Source organism: Pelophylax lessonae, assembly GCF_965119305.1.
Source record: "Pelophylax lessonae genome assembly, chromosome: 4".
NCBI classification, from domain to species: Eukaryota; Metazoa; Chordata; class Amphibia; order Anura; family Ranidae; genus Pelophylax; species Pelophylax lessonae.
In genome coordinates, this window is record NC_138771.1 from 179,131,145 (window position 1) to 179,153,111 (window position 21,967).

The 21,967-nt window shown below is 43.8% G+C and overlaps 1 protein-coding gene across 1 annotated transcript in view; it reads right to left on the reverse strand.

Annotated features, from left to right (window-relative positions):
- Window positions 1-1,779: 1,779 nt before the first annotated feature.
- The window catches only part of DMTF1 (cyclin D binding myb like transcription factor 1), a 74,848-nt gene continuing 54,660 nt past the window's right edge, over window positions 1,780-21,967 (reverse strand). The window contains exons 14-16 of the mRNA XM_082253206.1: window positions 10,240-10,617; window positions 5,455-5,596; window positions 1,780-2,220 (exon numbers count right to left, since the gene is read on the reverse strand). Coding sequence (XP_082109332.1) covers window positions 2,123-2,220; window positions 5,455-5,596; window positions 10,240-10,617 — 618 coding nt within the window. The 3' untranslated portion in view covers window positions 1,780-2,122. The remainder of the gene's footprint in view (window positions 2,221-5,454; window positions 5,597-10,239; window positions 10,618-21,967) is intronic.

Consider the following 21,967-nt stretch of genomic DNA (forward strand, 5'->3'; position numbering starts at 1 on the left):
TTTTTATGTAACATCACAAGCACTTAAGTAGACCCAAGCTCAAAAAGTGAAGATTTGCTATGTTCTAGGAAAATATTACCTGTGCCTAAGCAGTACCCTGATAGATTTGATCTTTGTCCTAAATCCCTACTTAAAAATAGCAGTGCACTTTCTGTGCCTTGATCATCATAGCTGCAGCGTAAAATCTAGGGCACTGTGTCTCTACCTGTTCGTTCACATGAGATGTATTGATGTCACTACTGTGCTCCTTACTGGAGAGAAAGCTGTATCTAAGGACCTGCAATGCAAGAATAAACCTGCTTCTGTTTCATCCATACTGTGCTTTCTGCACCTTCTTGAATATCCCTCCACCAGCCATCCGCAATCAGCTCTGACATGTGAAAGCAAACCCCCGCTTCACCCAAGATGGCCACCTCCAAAGAGAAACACAATGTGGAAGAATCCATGGAAAGTGTTTTGGGCACAGCTTCAACAGTTTAGGTTCTCTAATTGAGGTGCTGCTATTTCTTTGGCTAGGTTTGCTTAGTTAAGTTTGTTTTATTATCATTTTCCAACATAGCCATGGAAAAATATTCATGTTGGCAAAAGCTTTCTCGATGCACATTATGTACAGTATGTCTGCAATTGCTGTTACATGGGAATGTGTGAAAACATATCATCATATGCCTTGCAGCTAAAATTCACAGTGGACGTAACTTGGAAAAATTGAAGCTGCAGCCATCAGATATTAAGAAGTTGCTCAACAGAAGGGGATAAAATAATTCTTTTTCAGCATAACCCTAGATTCCATCTTGTCATGCCACATTTTAGGTCCAGGAATAAATAGCAAATACATATAATAGCACCATTGACAGGATTGTTTTAGCTTTTAGTATGTTAAATTACTAACTTTACATTTCCTTCATCTAGTAATCAACTGTAGTGCTCTATATGGAAAACAATATAGTAGCATGTCAGAATTCGCTTCAAAAACCCAGCCAGTCATTAAAAGGCTGATATTGTAGAACAAGCTTATGCAATGCACTTGTGGCATTTGTAAACTAAAAGCAAAGCAACCTCTGTAAATAAATCATTGCCTCAAAACCCGGCGACTGACTAATAAGAAAAGGGTTGATTTACTAAGGGTAAAAATACTTCATTTTGCAAGGGCATTTTCCCTTAGTTTAGTAAATACCCTTGCAAAGTGAAATGCTTTTTTTCTTTTTCTTTAGTAATTAAACCCTTATATAGCAGAGGTCAATCTAATCAGGACCTCTGCTCTGTATAGGGTGAAAATTGAAGGTTTTTAGTTTAAAAGGTATATTAAAATCAAAATTCAATCTCCACTTTTTTTTTTTTTTTTTAAAAAACCACCATTCTTCAATGGCTGTAATGTAAAATGACAACACACTTGCATTTTTTGTAAACAGCAACACCTACTTAGTGGGAACTTGTGACATCACCATTGCTTAGGGTGGGGATGATGTCACCAGACTTGTGACACACTACAATCTGATTGTACAATCATATTTACAATGTAATGAGAACAAACCTATGCAATCAAATCAATTTCTGTCCAATTGCGCAGGAGCTCACATTGCATACTTGTTGGTAAATCTAAAAGGTGATTATACAATCAGTTTGTATAGACAGACTCATATTCACGTGCTACAGCTGATTTCATCCAACTTTTGAGACTAGTGCTAGTTTCAGGGCAGTAATAACTCACAGTGATCTGTCTGCCTAAGACTAGTATTAGTGGGTGGCTTTGAAGGCAGCCTTCAGCGCATAGTCACACCGCTGAATTTTGGAGTGTTGGGTTGAATATATACCCTGCTGCTTCACATCTAAATGTGCCTTCTATAGTGATGAATATTTTTTTTTTGCAGAGGCATGAATGCAGCCAAATGAAACTTTGGCTGACAAAGTGACTGAGATAAAGGATTCAATTTAGGAGCATAGCTGGTTAATGAAGCTGAAAATACCTGACTGTAACAATATAAGCTGGTGATAACATAATAGTGCATAATTTGTAGTGTAATAGTAACTGGTCTGGTGCCAAAACAGTTTTTTTTTATAGCAGCTAAGTGAGGGTGAAAAATAGAATGCGTGCAGCAAGTCTAGGAATGGCTAGGAAGCAGTTCTATAAATCCTCCACATCTTTTAGGTCATCAGAGTCTGGTCCATCAACAGAGGAGACAAGACTGTGGGATTTATTCCTGTGGTGCTGCAATATTGGATCTAGAAAAAAAGAAATAGAGATGATCAGTTTTGTACATGACAGAACAGAATAGGTAAAATTACCCACGCAAAAGGACAGCGGAAGCTGACATCTAATGATATAAATATAAAAATTTTGGAAAACAATATCTAAAAATATAAATGTGTAGAGAAACGCCTATCTAAATGTACAACAACTCTGGGCACAAACACTTTAATTTAAATAAATTTATTAAAAGCTATAAATCCACTTTGTGTGCTCCAAATGCCTTTACAAATCTATTTATTACCATGTAAAAGTAGCAGTGACTTCATCACTGTGCCACACACAGCCTGTGTAGAAAGTAGAGTTATGAAGGGACCCAGAAGGTTTTTTACCCTACTGCATAGAATGCATTAAAGTAATTAAAAAAAAAAAAAAACCTTAAACCGCTTGCCGCCTGCGCTATAGCCACAGCTAAAGTGTGGACTTCCAATACCAGGGGGGGCATCAACGGACATCCTCCCGTGATCATTCTGCCTGCTTTGGACTCAGCTGATTATAGATCAGGGTAAAGGGCCAATCACACGATCAGCTGTCAGCCAATGAATAAACACAAGCTGGGTATCGGCTTTTCTCTCCTCACACCTACAGCACGAGGAGAGAAGAAGAAAGCCGATAACCAGCTTCTGTTACAGGGACATCAATCCCAACAGTGCTGCCAATCAGTGTTACCTTATCAGTGCACATCACTGAAGGAGACAAATCACCTGTTTGCAAAATTTTATAACAAACTATGATTTTTTTTTTGTTTAAAGGTTTCGTTCTTTTTTTTTTTTTTTAGCAAAAAATAAAAAACCCAGTGGTGATTAAATACCACCAAAAGAAAGCTTTATTTGTGTGAAAAAAATGATAAAAATTTTGTTTGGCAGTGGTGCATGACCGCACAATTGTCATTCAAAGTGCAACAGCACTGAAAGCTAAAAATTGGCCTGGGCAGGAAGGGGGTAAAAGTGTCCAGTAGGCAAGTAAGAATGTCCATGGGTGGCCCTCTTGTTTTTTTTTAAATAAATAAATGAACAAATATTTGCAGGGAAAAAAAATTGCATTTATTTTTTTTCCCCACAATGTCAGGCTCCTGCAGACTCTTCCTCCAGCTCCCTCTCTGTACAGAGGTACAGCATCTGAGTTGGTGAGCTAGGTGAAGTGTCAATGGACTTAAGGCCCGTACACTCGAGTCGAAATTCGGCCGGGAATTTAAGTCCGAAGACCGATCTGCCGATTTTCGGCTTGTTAGCATGATGCTTCCGACAATCGACTCCGACTTTTCGGCCGAAAAAAATCTGGGGCGCAGGCTATAAAATTTTTGTCCTCCGTCAAAACACGTCCGATTTTCGTGCAGTCAGTACAGATTTCGACAGGGAAAAATCTTATGAGCAAGACTGGGCATGCTCAGAGAAGAAAGAACACAAAGAAAGCAAACCAACACATGAAATCACTTCTGAAGTAGAATTTTGTCAGGCAGGAAAATTCGTGTGCAGTCTAGGCACATTCCAACCAACAAAACGCCACTCTGGACAAAAGATGGATGACCGGTCGGCGGAAATTCGTTGCGTGTGTACGAGGCTTTAGAGTGCCGTGATCATTGCACTTGTATTCCGAGGACTACAATTCTCAGATTTCTGTGAATTACGCATCAACTTTAAAGGGGCAGCTGTGTACTGGACTTTAAGTAAATTCCGGCCTCACCTCCTAAATAAAATGTTTGCCATCACACAGTTTTTTTTTTATTTTCTTAAAGCAAACATTCTTTTGCCTATAGAGGGCAAAATAAATATCACTTAACTTTTTTCCCCTGTTCTACCAGCAGCATACCTTTCCTTCACTCCCCTGACATGGCACTTCCAGGTATGAGCAAGCACTAGTGACTCACGACTGGTCCATCGCTGTCACACGGAGTAGAGAAATAGTCTATAGCTCCAACAAGCCAGGTTGAAGCTATGCAAAATGGACTTTTAGCTTCTTATGTGCCCTTTCCTTCTCACATAGCACAACTGGGTGGAAACAGAAAATCCTACTTCATGTGATATGATGAAAGCTTTTCCTGTCCAGCAGGAAATTTCAGCATTATACAGAGCTGGGAAATAGAAAGGAAGTTTGTTGGAATTTGAAGAGTTGCAGTAAGTACAATTGGTTGTAATTAGGGATTTGAAAAAAATTAAACTACTCGTTTTAAAGAAGATCCTGCTTTTTAAAGGGAATTTGTCAATAACATGAAAGAAAAAAATAAAAACACAAAAAATATTAAGTTAATTTTAGATATGTCTGCAGTTCTGACACACAAAGCTTTGCCATTTCTGGCCAACAGTATGACCGGCAGCCTTACTGGCTAATAGACATGAAAGGAGGTAGAAATGAAAAAGGGAAGCTTAGCCACTATCTGGAAGTGCAAAACCTTTGCACATCAGATTGGTTCAGTTCAGCATTTCATAGGTACAGTAATACCTTGGTTTGCACGCATAATTCGTTCCAGCAGCATGCTTGTAATCCAAAGCACTCGTATATCAAAGCAAATTTTCCCAAAAGAAATAATGGAAACTCAGATGATTCGTTCCACAACCATTTTTTGGTATAAATAAAGATGTGCTGCTATCATATCTAAAGTACAGTACTGTACAGTATAAGAATGCCATCCCCTCTGTTACATATCATTGTGTCCCTGTACTTTATATAAAAGATGCTGATTTCTACTGTATCAGAGCGTCTCCCGGTGCTCACGTGACTGGCTCTCTGCTTCTCTCCTTCCCTCCTCCCCAGATGACGACAGCGTGAGTGCTCGCCCCCGCCTGCTGGGGAGAGCAGAGAGATAAGGAGTCACATGAGTGCTGGGAGACACTCTGATACAGTAGAAATCAGCATCTTTTATATACAGTACAGACACAGGGACACAATGTTATGTAACTGAGGGGGTGGCATGCTTATACTGTGCTAAACCACTTTAACGTTGTGAGTCTAATACTGCTGGTATATCAAGGCAAATCTTTAAAAAAATGTTACTCGTCTTTCAAGACGCTCGCAAACCAGGTTACTCGCAAACCAAGGTATTGCTGTATATGCAGCTATTTCTAGATGGCAGCACTTTATAGCAGTTTTTTTGTTGACAGAGTCTTTAATTATACTCGATTTTCCTAATCCCCATTCACAACTGTGAATGAACCAGCTGGCATATGACATCAACTATAAATCAGGCACAAAAACAAGATAACTCTTGCTACCTGCAAGTGTGGTAAGAGGAAGCACTGATTCTCCATCAATATCATCACTTTGAATGTAATTATGACATGATGGGACAATAAGCACGGTTTCTTCTACTGGAGGCTTGCTGGCCTGTTCTTCTAGAGCAGAAGGTCCAAGATTCTGTACCAAATAAAAAGGTATATCGATTTTTCATACGCAGTTCATTACAAATTACAATGTTGGTAAACTATGTTAAGATAGTACAGTGATGTAAAAAAAAAAAACTGTGCCCCATACTCGATTCCCTTATTGCAGATTTAATGTTTAATGTAAGCAGCAAACCTAGTCTCTGCTACTGCTTCCAATTATCCAGTGTTAGCGGGCCCCTGTGTACAGAGGATCTCCCCCACCATACTGATGCCACCTCTCAGCCACACTAGTAGCAGGTATGACTAAGGAGAATCAAAGGTAAGAATCCACAAGCCAGGGATCGCGGAGCCCGACTCCCACACTACCAGAACAAGGAAGCAGCAGCCACTGCCCACACTTCTACCAAGGAATCTGTGGGCAAAGACATCAATACTTGTTCTTCTGTGCCCCCTAAAAACCCTGATCATCTCCTTGAGGCCCAGGAGGCCATGTTATTGGTAAGGTAGGAGCAAAATGCAGGGGAGGAAAGGCTTGAAGGATAAGTCCACCCTCAAACTAAAATACCTGCATCTATAGACCTCCTCGATCTAAGACTAACCTATCTAGCCCTGTAAATAAGAAAGGAGTATACAGTATCTCACAAAAGTGATTACACCCTTCACATTTTTGAACATATTTTATTATATCTTTTCATGTGACAACACTGAAGAAATGACACTTTGCTACAATGTAAAGTAGGGAGTGTACAGCTTGTATAACAGTGTAAATTTGCTGTCCCCTCAAAATAACAACACACAGCCATTAATGTCTAAACCGCTGGCAACAAAAGTGAGTACACCCTTAGGCTAAAATGTCCAAATTGGGCCCAAAGTGTCAATATTTTATGTGGCCACCATTATTTTCCAGTGCTGCCTTAACCCTCTTGGACAGGGAGTTCACCAGGACATCCCAGGTTGCCTCTTCCACTTCTCTCCTTGCTCTTGCCTCTCCTCTTCCACTCCTCCATTATGATACCATGGAGCAGGTGGATGTTAGAGACCTTGCCCTCCTACACCTTCCGTTTGAGGATGCCCCACAGATGCTCAATAGAGTTTAGATCTGGAGACATGCTTCGCCAGTCCATCACCTTTACCCTCAGCTTCTTTGGTAAGGCAGTGGTCGTCTTGGAGGTGTGTTTGGGGTTGTTATCATATTGGAAAACTGCCCTGTTGCCCAGATCATGCTCTGCTTCAGTATGTCACAGTAATTTTTGGCATTCATGGGTCCCTCATTGAACCATAGCTCGCCAGTACCAGCAGCCCCAGACCATGACACTCCCACCACCATCTGAAGAAAATAAGTTCATCATGGTCTCATCAGACCTCAGGGCAGGGTTCCAGTAGTCCATGTCCTTAGTCTGCTTGTCTTCAGCAAACTGTTTGCGGGCTTTCTTGTGCATCATCTTTAGAAGAGGCTTCCTTCTGGGATGACAGCCATGCAGACCAATTTGATGCAGTGTGCGGCGTATGGTCTGAGCACTGACAGGCTGACCCCCACCCCTTTTAACCTCTGAAGCAATGCTGGCAGCACTCATACATTTATTTCCCAAAGACCAACTCTGGATATGATACTGAGCATGTGCACTCAACTTATTTGGTCGACCATGTTCTGAATGGAACCTGTCCTGTTAAACCACTGCATGGTCTTGGCCACTGTGCTGCAGTTCAGTTTCAGGTTCTTGGCAATCTTCTTATAGCCTAGGCCATCTTTATGTAGAGCAACAATTATTTTTTTCAGATCCTCAGAGAGTTCTTTGCCATGAGTTCATGTTGAACATCCAGTGACCAGTATGGGAGTGAGAGCGATAACACCACATTTAACACACCTGCTCCCCATTCACACCTGAGACCTTATAACACTAACGAGTCAAATGACACCGGGGAGGTAAAATGGCTAATTGGGCCCAATTTGTACATTTTCCCTTAGGGGTGTACTCACTTTTGTTGCCAGCAGTTTAGACATTAATGGCTGTGTGTTGAGTTATTTTGAAGGGAAAGCAAGTTTACACTGTTCAACAAGCTGTACACTCACTACTTTGTTGCAAAGTGTCATTTCCTCAGTGTTATCACATGAAAAGATATAATAAAATATGTTCAGAAATGTGAAGGGTGTACTCACTTTTGTGAGATACTGTACTTACCTTTTTTGAAGCCGATCCGACCCGATCTCCAGCGGTGGAAGCTCTGCAGATGACACAGCCAACAACGGCTGTGAAATGAATGGGAAGTGACGTCACCCATAGAGTTACTATGGGCTTCCGTTGTTGGCCATGTCCTCTGCATCCGCCTCTACAGAGAAGCCGCGGCTGACAGCTCAGCATGGGATCAGGTCGGCTTCAAAAAAGGTAAGTATATGGATTTCTTCTTTACAGGGTTAGATAGGTTAGTCTTGGATCGAGGAGGTCTATAGATGCAGGGATTTTAGTGTTTAGGGTGGATTTATCCTTTAATTTAGGAGACCCTGTGTGCTACACAAATATCCATGCACAGCCTGACATACTATCATGAACCCACTTTGGTTGGAATCCTGCAGGCAAAAAGAATATTCCATCTCTACCCAAATTTAGAGTCTTAAAGTGATTGTAAAGGCAAAAGGTTTTTTTCTATCTTAATGATATCTCACCAAAGCCCCCCAACAGGGCTGATAAAAGAAAAAAAAAAAAAAGAAGAAGAAAGAACTGTAATAAATAAATATTTAAAAATAAAATTGGAAAAAAATAAAGAATAAAAAAGTAAAAAAAAAAAAAGACACCGTCCACTCACCCCCCCCCCCTAAAAAAAAAAAAAAAAATTGTAAAAAATAAGATTGTAAAAATAATAAAGAATAAAATAAAAAAACACTGACACCGTCCACTCGTTTAACAAAAAACATTGTTAAAAAAAAAGTAAAAAAAAAATTGTAAAAAATAAAATTGTAGAAAAACAAAACAAAATAAAAAACTACTGACACTGATCACTTCTCTACTGACACAGCTATAACCGTCCACAACCCCCACCCCCAACCAAAGCACTTCATACAAAATCAAATAAGGATAAAAAAAAACTACTGGCACCATCCACTGCTCTACTGACACTGTCCAGTGCCCTCACAAAATGCTTGTAAAAAAATACAAAAATAACATTTAAAAAAATTGACACTATTGCTCTACTGATACTATCCACTGCCCTACTGACGCCATCCTGCACATACTACCCACCAACATAAACTCCACACTCTTCTCCTGTGATGAAGTTGGAAGTGACGAAACACATCGGGCGTGGTTAGACGACGACCCAGACACCGGGATGTGCAGCTGGCATCAAACGGTGGTGAGATATGGATTTGGTTTTCATACAACATACATGATTTATATTGTCAAATGTTTTACCTGTAATAAATGTAAGCAGCTCTTTTATAAGAATTTTATAATAAATTTCGGATTGGTTGGTTATTATGCCATTGGAAGTTTTTGTTTTTGTTTCCACATGATATTTGACTTATTCCACTGTGGGGAGCAAGTGCTCTGATTTAGGTCTGGGAATTCTCTAACTCACAAACAAGTGATTATGCCGACCATGCGAATGGAAGGCAACAATAGCTGGTGAGTTTGCCATCCACTGGGAGTGGGATCACTTGCTGCACTTGTTTTGGTGGTTTGAAACTAGTCCTTGGAATAAGGAAGAAATCCACAAAATTTAAAAAAAAAAGAGCTTTTACTTATCTTTCTCGCAAAGATCAACCCCGGGTGTTTTACTTGATGGACTTATGTTTATGCCTATGGATTTATATTGGAATAATATATTGTTCCATTTGATATTCACAGCATTACCTTTAAAGCAATACACTGTTACTTTATTTTTGTTATATCAAAAATATTAGTGATGCACCGAAATTAAAATTCCGGTGCTGAAACCGAAAATTTAAGATGCGACCTCAACCAGATAGAACACCTTTGGGATGAATTAGAATTAGTGCCTTACAAATACATTTCTGGAAGAATGGTCAAACATTCCCATAGACAAACCTCCTAAACCTTGTGGACAGCCTTCCCAGAAGAGCTGAAGCTGTCATAGCTGCAAAAGGTGGGCAAACTTAATACTGAACCCTACGGACTAAGACTGGGATGCCATTAAAGTTCATGTGTGTGTAAAGGTAGGCGTCCCAATACTTTTGGTAATATAGTGTATTACAGATAAAGGGGGAACTTCCCAAATGCGAAGAGCACTGTATCAAAGAAAAGTAAGATTCTAGAAAGCAAACATGGAAGAACAAGCATACAAAAGTGCGAGTAAAGCCGGCCATAGACTTAGCGATTTTTTTTCTTGTAACCATGGGTTGCAGGATTCCTCCTGCGGAGCCATTATGTTCTCCCAGCGGGGGGAAGCCGATTACTGATTAGTGATTATTGCTAGAGGCTATAACAGACGCTAGAAATAATGGCATGTAAAATCTAGCAGGCTGGTTGTATCCAGCCTGCCCATACATGGTTTGAATCTCGGCCAATTCCTGCTGAACCAGCAGAGATTCAAACCGTCAATGACCAGCTTTAAACTAACTGGGTCTGTGTATGTTGCAGGATTATAAGGTGGGAAGTTGACCAACAAGGGGACTTGCAATGTTACGTCATACATAGCACTCATATTTTCTACTCTTACCTTTTTCACAAGGTTTGCTTCCAAGTCAATGCAAGCTTCACTAGGTTTTTCCACCACAGCGGTTATGTCCTCTGTTACATCAGGATGTGGTAACAGCTTCAAAGTACTCCCCATCCTTATCTTTGAGGACTGCTCAGTGCAATACAAAGAGTCATGGCTACTGTTAATGTCATTATGGTGGATCTCCTGGGGAGAATGATCAGTTTCATGACAACTCTGAGGACTGTTCAGATCTTCTTGCTGTAAGGCAGAGTCTATAGAGAGCTCAGTCTGAGTGAAGGGTGAAGAGATGTCATCTGAAGCGAGTGTTCGAATAATAATTCCAGGCGTGTGGCAGTGGACAGTGACATTGTCATTTGCACTTAGGAGGTGTTCTGGCTGTAAATATGAGAGAACATAATCAGAGGGATCCGCATACACTGTGCACTATCATCCTAAACAAATGTACCTGTTATTAATGAAGAAAAATAATTCTTCTCTTACTCTAAATGTTTTTTCTCTTTTTTTTTTTAAACTTTCCATAATTGGGTATATCCTCTCAAACAAATATCATGGTATATACTTTACAAGAAACATGCTCCTTTTGTGAGGGGTTTCCTTTAGTAACATAGGTTTGGTTGCAGTATATTATAAGCACCATCCACACAAGTCGGAGGGCTAAACTGTAGAAATTTCACAACTTCCAGTTTTGTGATTTCAAGACCAGTGAGCATCACAATTCCAATATGATTTATATTACATAATGGCCTGCTACAAGAACATCAGTTTCATTACTAGTCCTGAATATTCCTTCCTCGTTGCTTAGTTTCGCCCATTCTACCTACACCAGGGGTGTAAAACCCGCAGCCCATGAGAGTTAGGCATGAGGCCCGGCAAGCCACGGCGGCCGGCACATATAGAGGGACACAAGGGATGCTGTAAATACACTGCTCAAAAAAATTAACGGAACACTTTTTAAGCAGAGTATAGCATCAAGTCAACTCCTGGGATATTGATCTGGTCAGTTAAGTAGCCAGAGGGGGTTGTTAATCAGTTTCAGCTGCTTTGGTATTAATGAAATTAAAAACAGGTGCACTAGATAGGCAACAATGAGATAACCTCCAAAAACAGGATTGGTTTTACAGGTGGAAGCAAATTACTTTTGTTTTCCCCAACTCATCTTTTCTGACTGTTTTTCACTAGTTTTGCATTTGGATAGGGTCAGTGTCACTACTGGCATCCATAGGTGATACATGCATCCTATAGAGGTTTCACAGGCAGTACAACTCCTCCAGGATGGCACATCAATATGTGCCATTGCAAGAAGGTTTACTGTGTCTCCCAGCACAGTTTCAAGATCATGGAGGAGATTCCAGGAGACAGGCAGTTACTCTAGAAGAGTCATGCAGGGCTGTAGAAGGTCCTTAACCCATCAGCAGGATCGGTATCTGCTCCTTTGTGCAAGGAGGAACAGGATAAACACTGCCAGAGCCATACAAAATTACCTCCAGCAGGCCACTGGTGTGAATGTCTCTGACCAAACAATCAGAAACAGACTTCATGAGGGTGGCCAGAGGGCCCAAGGTCCTCTAGTGGGCCTTGTACTTGCTGCCTGGCACTATGGCGCTCGATTGGCATTTTCCATTGAACACCAGAATTGGGAGGTTCACTACTGGCGCACTGTGCTTTTCACAGATGATAGCAGGTTCACCCTGAGCACATGTGACAGATGTAATGGGGTCTGGAGAGACCATGGAGAACGTTATGCTGCCTGTAACATCGTTTAGCTTGACTGGTTTGGTGGTGGGTCAGTGATGGTCTGGGGGGGGGGGGGGGGGGGACACATATCCATGGAGGGACGCACAGACCTCTACAGGCTAGACAAATGGCACCCTGGCTGCCATTTGGTAACAGGAATAAATCCTTGGACCCATTATAAGATCCTACGCTGGTGCAGTGGGTCGGTTCCTCCTGGTGCGCGACAATGACCAGCCTCATGTGACGAAAGTATGCAGCCAGTTCCTGGAGGATGAAGGGATTGATACCATTGAGTGGCCCCCACGCTCGCCTGACCTAAATCTAATAGAACACCTCTGGGACATTATGTTTTAGTCCATCTGACACCACCAGGATGCACCTCATTCTGTTCAGGAGCTCAGTGATGCCCTGGTCCAGATCTGGGAGGAAATACCCCAGGACACCACCCATCGTCTCATTAGAAGCATGCCCGACGTTGTCAGGCATGCATACAAGCACGTGGAGGTCATACAAACTACTGAGTACCATTTTGAGTTGCTGCAATGAAATTTCAGCAAAATGGACTAGCCTGCTGCATAATTTTTTCACTTTGATTTCCAGGGTGTCTTTGAATTCAGCCCTCTGTAGGTTGATCATATTAATTTCCATCAAACGATGTGGCAACCTTTCGTTCCTAACACATTACTCAGTCCATATCAGTATAGCGATCCAGCATGAGATTTTTCCCCAATGAGATCTGATGTGTTTTCAAAGTGTTCCTTTAATTTTTTTGAGCAGTGTATATATGCATAGAGGCCGTGGCGGCACAGAGAATGCAGAAACAGGCACAGCTAAAGGGATGCCAGGGGTGTCGTTTTTGTAATGGCATCGGCAACAGCCGGTAGTGCCAGACAAGTAAATGCCACTTGGCCGTATCAGGGGGGGTCCAGGGGAGTTTCAGTTGTGGCCCCCCCACAACTTCCCTTTTACCTCCTTTCACAACACATAGCAGGGTTGCCAACCGCCATTAAATTCAAGGACAATTTGTAAAATCCATAATTTTTACATCTGTGCAGGAATGCTCATTATGGACATGCACCAAGTATGTCAGTAACAGATATTCACAGATGTAAAAATCAGGGATTTTACAAACTCTAATAAAAATTTAGGCTAGGTTTACACTACTGGGGATATCCCAGCTGTTCCTGCAGCCAAAATGCTGCTCTTTACAGATGTGGGAGGCTGCCAGTCATTCCTAATGACACCCCCACACATCTAAAAATGCAGCGCTTTTTCAGGTGCTATACTGCATTTGACATATGTGATTAGGAACAGTATACAAAGTTGGAGGAGCTTTAGGGGAAAAATAAATAAATAAATAAAACGGGATTTTTGTCTTACCGTTAAATCCTTTTCTCTGATGTTCTTTGACAGACACAGCTCCATATCTTCTTGACCCTTGGGTTTATGCTGCCCCTACAGGAGTAGGACACTAGGCGGAAAAAAGTTTGACTATGCCTATAGGGCAGTCCCTTGGGGTATACTCCCACTTCCTGCTATAGGTCTTCAGTTTTGTAACAAGCAGTGTTAGAAGAACATACAGTACAGTATAACCCAACTCCATAGAGGGGCGGGTGCTGTGTCCGCCAATTAACATCACAGAAAAGGATTTTACGGTAAAAGACAAAAATCCCTTTTTTCTCTTTCATTCATTGATGAACACAGCTCCATATCTTCTTGACCCTTGGGACGTCCCAAAGCAGTGTCAACATGAGGGGTGGGAACACAGCAATAACACACTTCCCAAAAGGCTAAAATGTGGCCAACCAGGTAAAATAGGAGCCCAACCAGGAACAACTTGAGCTCCCCTAATAAAAAATACACCCTCAAAGAGGACTAATCCTCTCCAACAGCAGCCTGCAAAACCTTGCGGCCAAAGGCAGCATCCGCAGATGCCAACACATCCACCTTATAAAATTTTGTGAAAGTGTGCATGGATGACCAGGTGGTGGCCTTGCAAACCTGCACCACTGACACCTGTTGACAGAAGGCCCAAGAAACACTAAGCGCCCTCGTAGAGTGCCCCTTAACAGGGAAAGGAGGATCCTGACAGTGATGCAGGCCTAATGGAGTAGGCCTGCACCACCATCTGCCTGATCCATCTGGAAATGGTTGCAGCAGACACGGCCAGCCCCTTACGGGGTCCATCCGTAAGGACAAATAGAGAATCAGATTTTCGGAACGACTCCGTCGCAACCAGGTACACCCTGATCATCCGAACCACATCTAAAGAATGCAAGGCACTCACTTTAGGGTGCTTAGGCTTAGGACACAAGGAAGGCAACACAATGTCTTCATTTAAATGAGATTCATTTAAAACCAGAGATGACCTTAGGAAGGAATGAGTGTCAGGGACAAAGCACCACTTTGTCTCTGTGAACCACCAGGTAAGGTGAGCGACAAGACAACGCAGCCAACTCCAACACCCTGCGCGCAGAAGTAATAGCCACCAAGGTTACCTTCTGTGACAAAAGTAAGCAGAGGAAGCTCACAGATATTTTCGAAAGGCGGATTCTGAAGAACCGACAGCACCAAATTAAGGTCCCATGGAGGTAACAGAGACTTCACCGGGGGAGCCAGGTGGCGGAACCCCTGAACAAAAGTGTGAACCAAGGAATTTGTGGCCAACGGGTGCTGAAAGAAAATCGCCAGGGCCGAAAATCTGGCCTTTGATGGTACCCGAGGCCAAACGCTGACCTACACCTCTTTCGAGAAACTCCAAGACACGAGACACCAAAAAAAGAACGGGGGGGAAACCCCCCGAGACTCACACCATGCAATGTACACCTTCCAGACTCTATGATAAATCTTCCTAGAAGTAGATTTTCAAGCTTTTAACAGTGTAGGAAGTCTCCAAGGGACATCGGCGACCAGCCATACCAGGTCTGCGTACAAAGACCTGCGAGGCCAGGCTGGGGACCACTAGGATGACCGGAATCCCTTCTGCCTTGATTCTTTGCAGGAGTCTCAGCAGACAAGTTATCGGAGGAATGCGTATACCAGGGGCCACCAGAGCGTCTGTGGCATCCGCCAGAGGATCCCCAGACCTTGCTACGAACCTCTGCACCTTCCTGTTGGGACTAGAGGCCAACAGGTCCACATTGGGAGTCCCACACCGGAGACACAGTTGATGAAAAACCTCCGGGTGGAGAGACCATTCTCCCTGATCCAACGTCTGCCGACTAAGGTAGTCCACCTGCCAATTTTCCACATCTTAAATATGTACAGCAGAGATTGCTGGAACAAAGCGTTCTGCCCATCTTAGAATGCCGCCTACTTCCCGGGCTGCTAGGGCACTTTTGGTGCCCCCTTAATGATTGACATATGCCACGGCTGTGGCAGTGTCTTGACTGAATCCTTACCGGGCGCCCCTGCAGACGATCTGTCCATTGGATCAGGCAAAGCCTAATCGCCCGAGTTTCCAGGATATTGATCGGCAGGCTGGACTCCATCAGAGTCCAAACCCCCTGAGCACAATCTGTGCCCAAGACACCTCCCCAACCGGACAGGCTGGCATCCATTGTGACCACCGTCCAGTACAGAAGGAAAAAGGATTTTCCCTGTCGAAGCGTCGGAGAACAGAGCCACCAGATCTGGGACCCTCCCGTACCTTGGCTAAACAGGATCAGATTGTCTAGAGACTGTGGATTCTTGTTCCATTTGGCCAGAATCTCCTTTTGCAGAGATCTAGTATGGAACTGAGCAAACGGAACCGCCGCAAAGGTGGAGACCATCAGGCCCAGCACTTGCATGCAGGTCCTGAGAGATGACCGCCGATTGGACAACAGGAGCCGAATTGCATCCTGAAACTTCTGGAGTTTCTCCTTCGGAAGAAACATCTGGGCTGAGGCCAAGTCCAGGGTCAGGCCCAGGAAGTCGAGTTTGGTGGACGAAACCAGAGCATATTTTTGGAAATTCAGTGTCCACCCGAACTCTTGCAAAGTTTGCACCGAAATGTCCAGATTGTCTTGTAAGGCATTTGGAGACTGCTCGCAGAAGGAGCTCGTCCAGGTAACCCAGTACCGAAATGGGCCAAAACTTTTGTGAACATCCGAGGAGCCAAGGCGAGACCAAAGGGTAACGCCATGAATTGGTAGTGCTCCTCGCCTACGGCAAAGCCAAGGAAACGTCGATGCCTGACATATACAGGGAGTGCAGAATTATTAGGCAAATTAGTATTTTTGAGGATTAATTTTATTATTGAACAACAACCATGTTCTCAATGAACCCAAAAAACTCATTAATATCAAAGCTGGCTATTTTTGGAAGTAGTTTTTAGTTTGTTTTTAGTTTTAGCTATTTTAGGGGGATATCTGTGTGCGCAGGTGACTATTACTGTGCATAATTATTAGGCAACTTAACAAAAATCAAATATATAGTATACCCATTTCAATTATTTATTTTTACCAGTGAAACCAATATAACATCTCAACATTCACAAATATACATTTCTGACATTCAAAAACAAAAACAAATCAGTGACCAATATAGCCACCTTTCTTTGCAAGGACACGCAAAAGCCTGCCATCCATGGATTCTGTCAGTGTTTTGATCTGTTCACTATCAACATTGCGTGCAGCAGCAACCACAGCCTCCCAGACACTGTTCAGAGAGGTGTACTGTTTTCCCTCCTTGTAAATCTCACATTTGATGATGGACCACAGGTTCTCAATGGGGTTCAGATCAGGTGAACAAGGAGGCCATGTCATTAGCTTTTCTTCTTTTATACCCTTTCTTGCCAGCCACGCTGTGGAGTACTTGGACGCGTGTGATGGAGCATTGTCCTGCATGAAAATCATGTTTTTCTTGAAGGATGCAGACTTCTTCCTGTACCACTGCTTGAAGAAGGTGTCTTCCAGAAACTGGCAGTAGGACTGGGAGTTGAGCTTGACTCCATCCTCAACCCGAAAAGGCCCCACAAGCTCATCTTTGATACCAGCCCAAACCAGTACTCCACCTCCACCTTGCTGGCGTCTGAGTCAGACTGGAGCTCTCTGCCCTTTACCAATCCAGCCACGGGCCCATCCATCTGGCCCATCAAGACTCACTCTCATTTCATCAGTCCATAAAACCTTTGAAAAATCAGTCTTGAGATATTTCTTGGCCCAGTCTTGACGTTTCAGCTTGTGTGTCTTGTTCAGTGGTGGTCGTCTTTCAGCCTTTCTTACCTTGGCCATGTCTCTGAGTATTGCACACCTTGTGCTTTTGGGCACTCCAGTGATGTTGCAGCTCTGAAATATGGCCAAACTGGTGGCAAGTGGCATCTTGGCAGCTGCACGCTTGACTTTTCTCAGTTAATGGGCTGTTATTTTGCGCCTTGGTTATTCCACAAGCTTCTTGCGACCCTGTTGACTATTTTGAATGAAATGCTTGATTGTTCGATGATCACGCTTCAGAAGCTTTGCAATTTTAAGAGTGCTGCATCCCTCTGCAAGATATCTCACTATTTTTGACTTTTCTGAGCCTGTCAAGTCCTTCTTTTGACCCATTTTGCCCAAGGAAAGGAAGTTGCCTAATAATTATGCACACCTGATATAGGGTGTTGATGTCATTAGACCACACCCCTTCTCAGTACAGAGATGCACATCACCTAATATGCTTAATTGGTAGTAGGCTTTCGAGCCTATACAGCTTGGAGTAAGACAACATGCATAAAGAGGATGATGTGGTCAAAATACTCATTTGCCTAATAATTCTGCACTCCCTGTATATGAAGGTAAGCGTCGTTGATGTCGATAGAGGCCAGAAAATCCCCTTGATGAACAGATGCCACTACCGTGCAAACGGACTCCATCCAAAATGTATTAATCTGTACAAAGCATTTCAAGGCCTTGAGGTCTGGTATTGGATGGATCTTGCCTTCCTTCCTGGGAACAGTAAATAGGTTTGAATAAAACCCCTGAAAGCGTTCTGATTCTGGAAACGGTACAATGAACCCTTGTGAGAGCAGATCCTGTAAGGCCCCAAGAAGACCTCGTAGGCGATCTAGGGACAAGCGCAGGTTGGAAGGGAAGAACCATGCCTGAGGCAAGGACCAAAACTTCATCTTGTAACCGGACTGAATTAACTTGTGGACCCATTTGTCTTGAATCAAGGAGGTCCACCGATCCGGAAGAAGCAAACATGTCCCCCACCCTAGATACAGGTGAGGGTGCCCCTTCAGACAGAAGTGGGCATGTCTGCGGTCGCGGAAAAACCCACTCTTAGCTTACCAGGCCAGGGCCTCTTGGGACCCCTTGCAGGGTTACTGGTGGATTTTGACCTCTGGTCCTTAGGATCCCGAGGGACGAAAGGACCGCTTATGGGCCGAGAAGAAAGGGCCATGTTTGCTACGAGACTCTGCTCCTGGTAGTCTGCAGGAGCAGAGTACTTTTACCTCCTGCAAGACCCTTAATGATCTTCTCCATGGAAGCTCCGAACAGGAGATGAGTCAGTACCTTCTTGGAAGCCTGGTCCGCAAACCAGTATTTCAGCCATATCATGCGGCGAAGGGTGACCATTGTCAGGGACACCTTGCAAACTAAGGGGGCTGCATCGAGAGAGGCATCACATACAGGTCTTTCAGGGTTTCAGTATATACAGGTCCCTTTAAAAAAATTAGCATATTGTGATAAAGTTCATTATTTTCTGTAATGTACTGATAAACATTAGACTTTCATATATTTTAGATTCATTACATACAACTGAAGTAATGCAAGCCTTTTATTGTTTTAATATTGATGATTTTGGCATACAGCTCATGAAAAACCAAAATTCCTATCTCAAAAAATTAGCATATTTCATCCGACCAATAAAAGAAAAGTGTTTTTAATACAAAAAAAGTCAACCTTCAAATAATTATGTTAAGTTATGCACTCAATACTTGGTCGGGAATCCTTTTGCAGAAATGACTGCTTCAATGCGGCGTGGCATGGAGGCAATCAGCCTGTGGCACTGCTGAGGTGTTATGGAGGCCCAGGATGCTTCGATAGCGGCCTTGAGCTCATCCAGAGTGTTGGGTCTTGTGTCTCTCAACTTTCTCTTCACAACATCCCACAGATTCTCTATGGGGTTCAGGTCAGGAGAGTTGGCAGGCCAATTGAGCACAGTAATACCATGGTCAGTAAAACATTTACCAGTGGTTTTGGCACTGTGAGCAGGTGCCAGGTCGTGCTGAAAAATGAAATCTTCATCTCCATAAAGCTTTTCAGCAGATGGAAGCATGAAGTGCTCCAAAATCTCCTGATAGCTAGCTGCATTGACCCTGCCCTTGATAAAACACAGTGGACCAACACCAGCAGCTGACATGGCACCCCAGACCATCACTGACTGTGGGTACTTGACACTGGACTTCAGGCATTTTGGCATTTCCCTCTCTCCAGTCTTCCTCCAGATTCTGGCACCTTGATTTCCGAATGACATGCAAAATTTGCTTTCATCCGAAAAAAATACTTTGGACCACTGAGCAACAGTCCAGTGCTCCTTCTCTATAGCCCAGGTCAGGCGCTTCTGCCGCTGTTTCTGGTTCAAAAGTGGCTTGACCTGGGGAATGCGGCACCTGTAGCCCATTTCCTGCACACGCCTGTACACGGTGGCTCTAGATGTTTCTACTCCAGACTCAGTCCACTGCTTCCGCAGGTCCCCCAACGTCTGGAATCGGTCCTTCTCCACAATCTTCCTCAGGGTCCGGTCACCTCTTCTCATTGTGCAGCGTTTTCTGCCACACTTTTTCCTTCCCACAGACTTCCCACTGAGGTGCCTTGATACAGCACTCTGGGAACAGCCTATTCGTTCAGAAATTTCTTTCTGTGTCTTACCCTCTTGCTTGAGGGTGTCAATGATGGCCTTTTGGACAGAAGTCAGGTCGGCAGTCTTACCCATGATTGCGGTTTTGAGTAATGAACCAGGCTGGGAGTTTTTAAAAGCCTCAGGAATCTTTTGCAGGTGTTTAGAGTTAATTAGTTGATTCAGATGATTAGGTTAATAGCTCGTTTAGAGAACCTTTTCATGATATGCTAATTTTTTGAGATAGGAATTTTGGTTTTTCATGAGCTGTATGCCAAAATCATCAATATTAAAACAATAAAAGGCTTGCACTACTTCAGTTGTGTGTAATGAATCTAAAATATATGAAAGTCTAATGTTTATCAGTACATTACAGAAAATAATGAACTTTATCACAATATGCTAATTTTTTGAGAGGGACCTGTATATACTGAAACCCCTGGACCAACTGGTCCGCCAGCTCAGGAGAAGGCTGTCCCCCTTCCAAATCCTGGTGCAGAAGCTTAGACCATTCTGATAAGGTCTGGGAAACCAAGGTTTTGGTAAACACCAGCCGCAGAATGGAACCGGCCATGGTAAAAAGGTATCGGACCAGAGATTCAGCTCTCGTCAAAAGGGTCTTCCACTGGGAGAAGGGTGACTTTATTCAACCTGAAAACCTGAGAGTCCTTCACAAGTGGTACTGTCAGTTTAACAGGGACTCTTCAAAAGGTTAACTGCTAGCAAAACGCTTAGGTACCCTGACAGTGCGTTTTGGGGAACCTCACTGACTCACAACAATGCTGTCGAAATAGAAGGGAAAGGGGAATACCTTTGTCGTCTTTGAGGCTCTGCACGTACTAAAGTGCACCTGCGCAGCCGTAGCTGTGTCCTCCAATTTTAAAGTTTCCCGCACTGATACAATCAGTGCATCCACTAGCGCCTTTTCATGCGTGACTGTAGTGGAAGAGGATTCATCCTCACTATTATAGCACTCTGGGTGCGTGGACGCAGACCTAGTAGGGGGACTTGCATCTGCGGAGGCCAAATCAACCTTAGAATCTGAGGAGACAGGGGATGCAGGTGTAGGCGGAGGACGCTTTTTGCTCGTCCTATTTATGAGGGCCATATCTACCTTGGACACTAGTGACGGCAGGACCGGTCATAGCAGACAAAGCGAACTGGGACCCAGAGGGCCCGCAGCCTCTGAGAGGGGGTCAGAAGGTGACACGTGCTCCACGGACTCCATGGGTTAACCTGGGGACCGGCAACAAAAATTTTGAAAATTGCTGCAAAGTACCCCCCACCGCTGCACCAGCGGCACCACAAGTCCCAGCACACCAAGTACTGCTATAGCAGAAAGAGGGAGCCGTTTAGCACCCACAAGGACTCACCACCCCCTACTCAAGTACCAGGGACAGCGTGCCAGGCTGCACGCCGATCAGAGAGAAAGAAAAAGTTTAGGAACTGACACTAGAGGCCCACCGCCAATTCACCGCTCCATAGGGTTCAGAAACATGGCTGCCGTGTAATAGCAATGGGAAACTACAAGAAAATGGACTACACAAACATGGCCGCTGATAGATAAAACAGCCATCCACCAGGACACCCCCCTCGGCCCCCAGCAGACATCCCAGGGGAGGAAGAGGGGGGATAAAGGCGTAGGTGAATGGGGGGTGGTCCGCAGAGGGCCCCCAATAGTGAGGGGGAAGTGTTATGTGGGAGGGAATGGCGCTCGGGGGTCCAACGCACCTAGGGAGGGGCCCACGTCCACCCCAAAAAATCTCCAGAAGGGAGGGGGGACACTACTCACCACACCTTGGGACCAGGTGGGCACCACTCCAGGCAGCCCACCGCACCATCTTGGAATGGGGTGCTGCCGGCCAGAGGCATGCTGCCACTCAGGTCGTGACCAGGGCTATGCTACCTCGTCAGGCGTTTACTCGCCGGCCAGCCCCTGTCCAGTGGGGTTATGTCGCGGCTGACCTAGTGCAGAGCTGAGGTCGGGTCATGCTTGCTGGCCGGACTGAGGAGACCGCAAGGATCTAGAATATCCAGTCCGTCGCCCAGTCCAACAGTTGATTGAAGTTCTCACAGGAACAGAATTCTCACAGGAACAGAAAGTAAAAGAAGCAAAAAATTATATTTAAAAAGGAAAAAATGCTAGGACCAGAGATCCCAGCAAGGAACTGGGTCCTTACTCCTGACT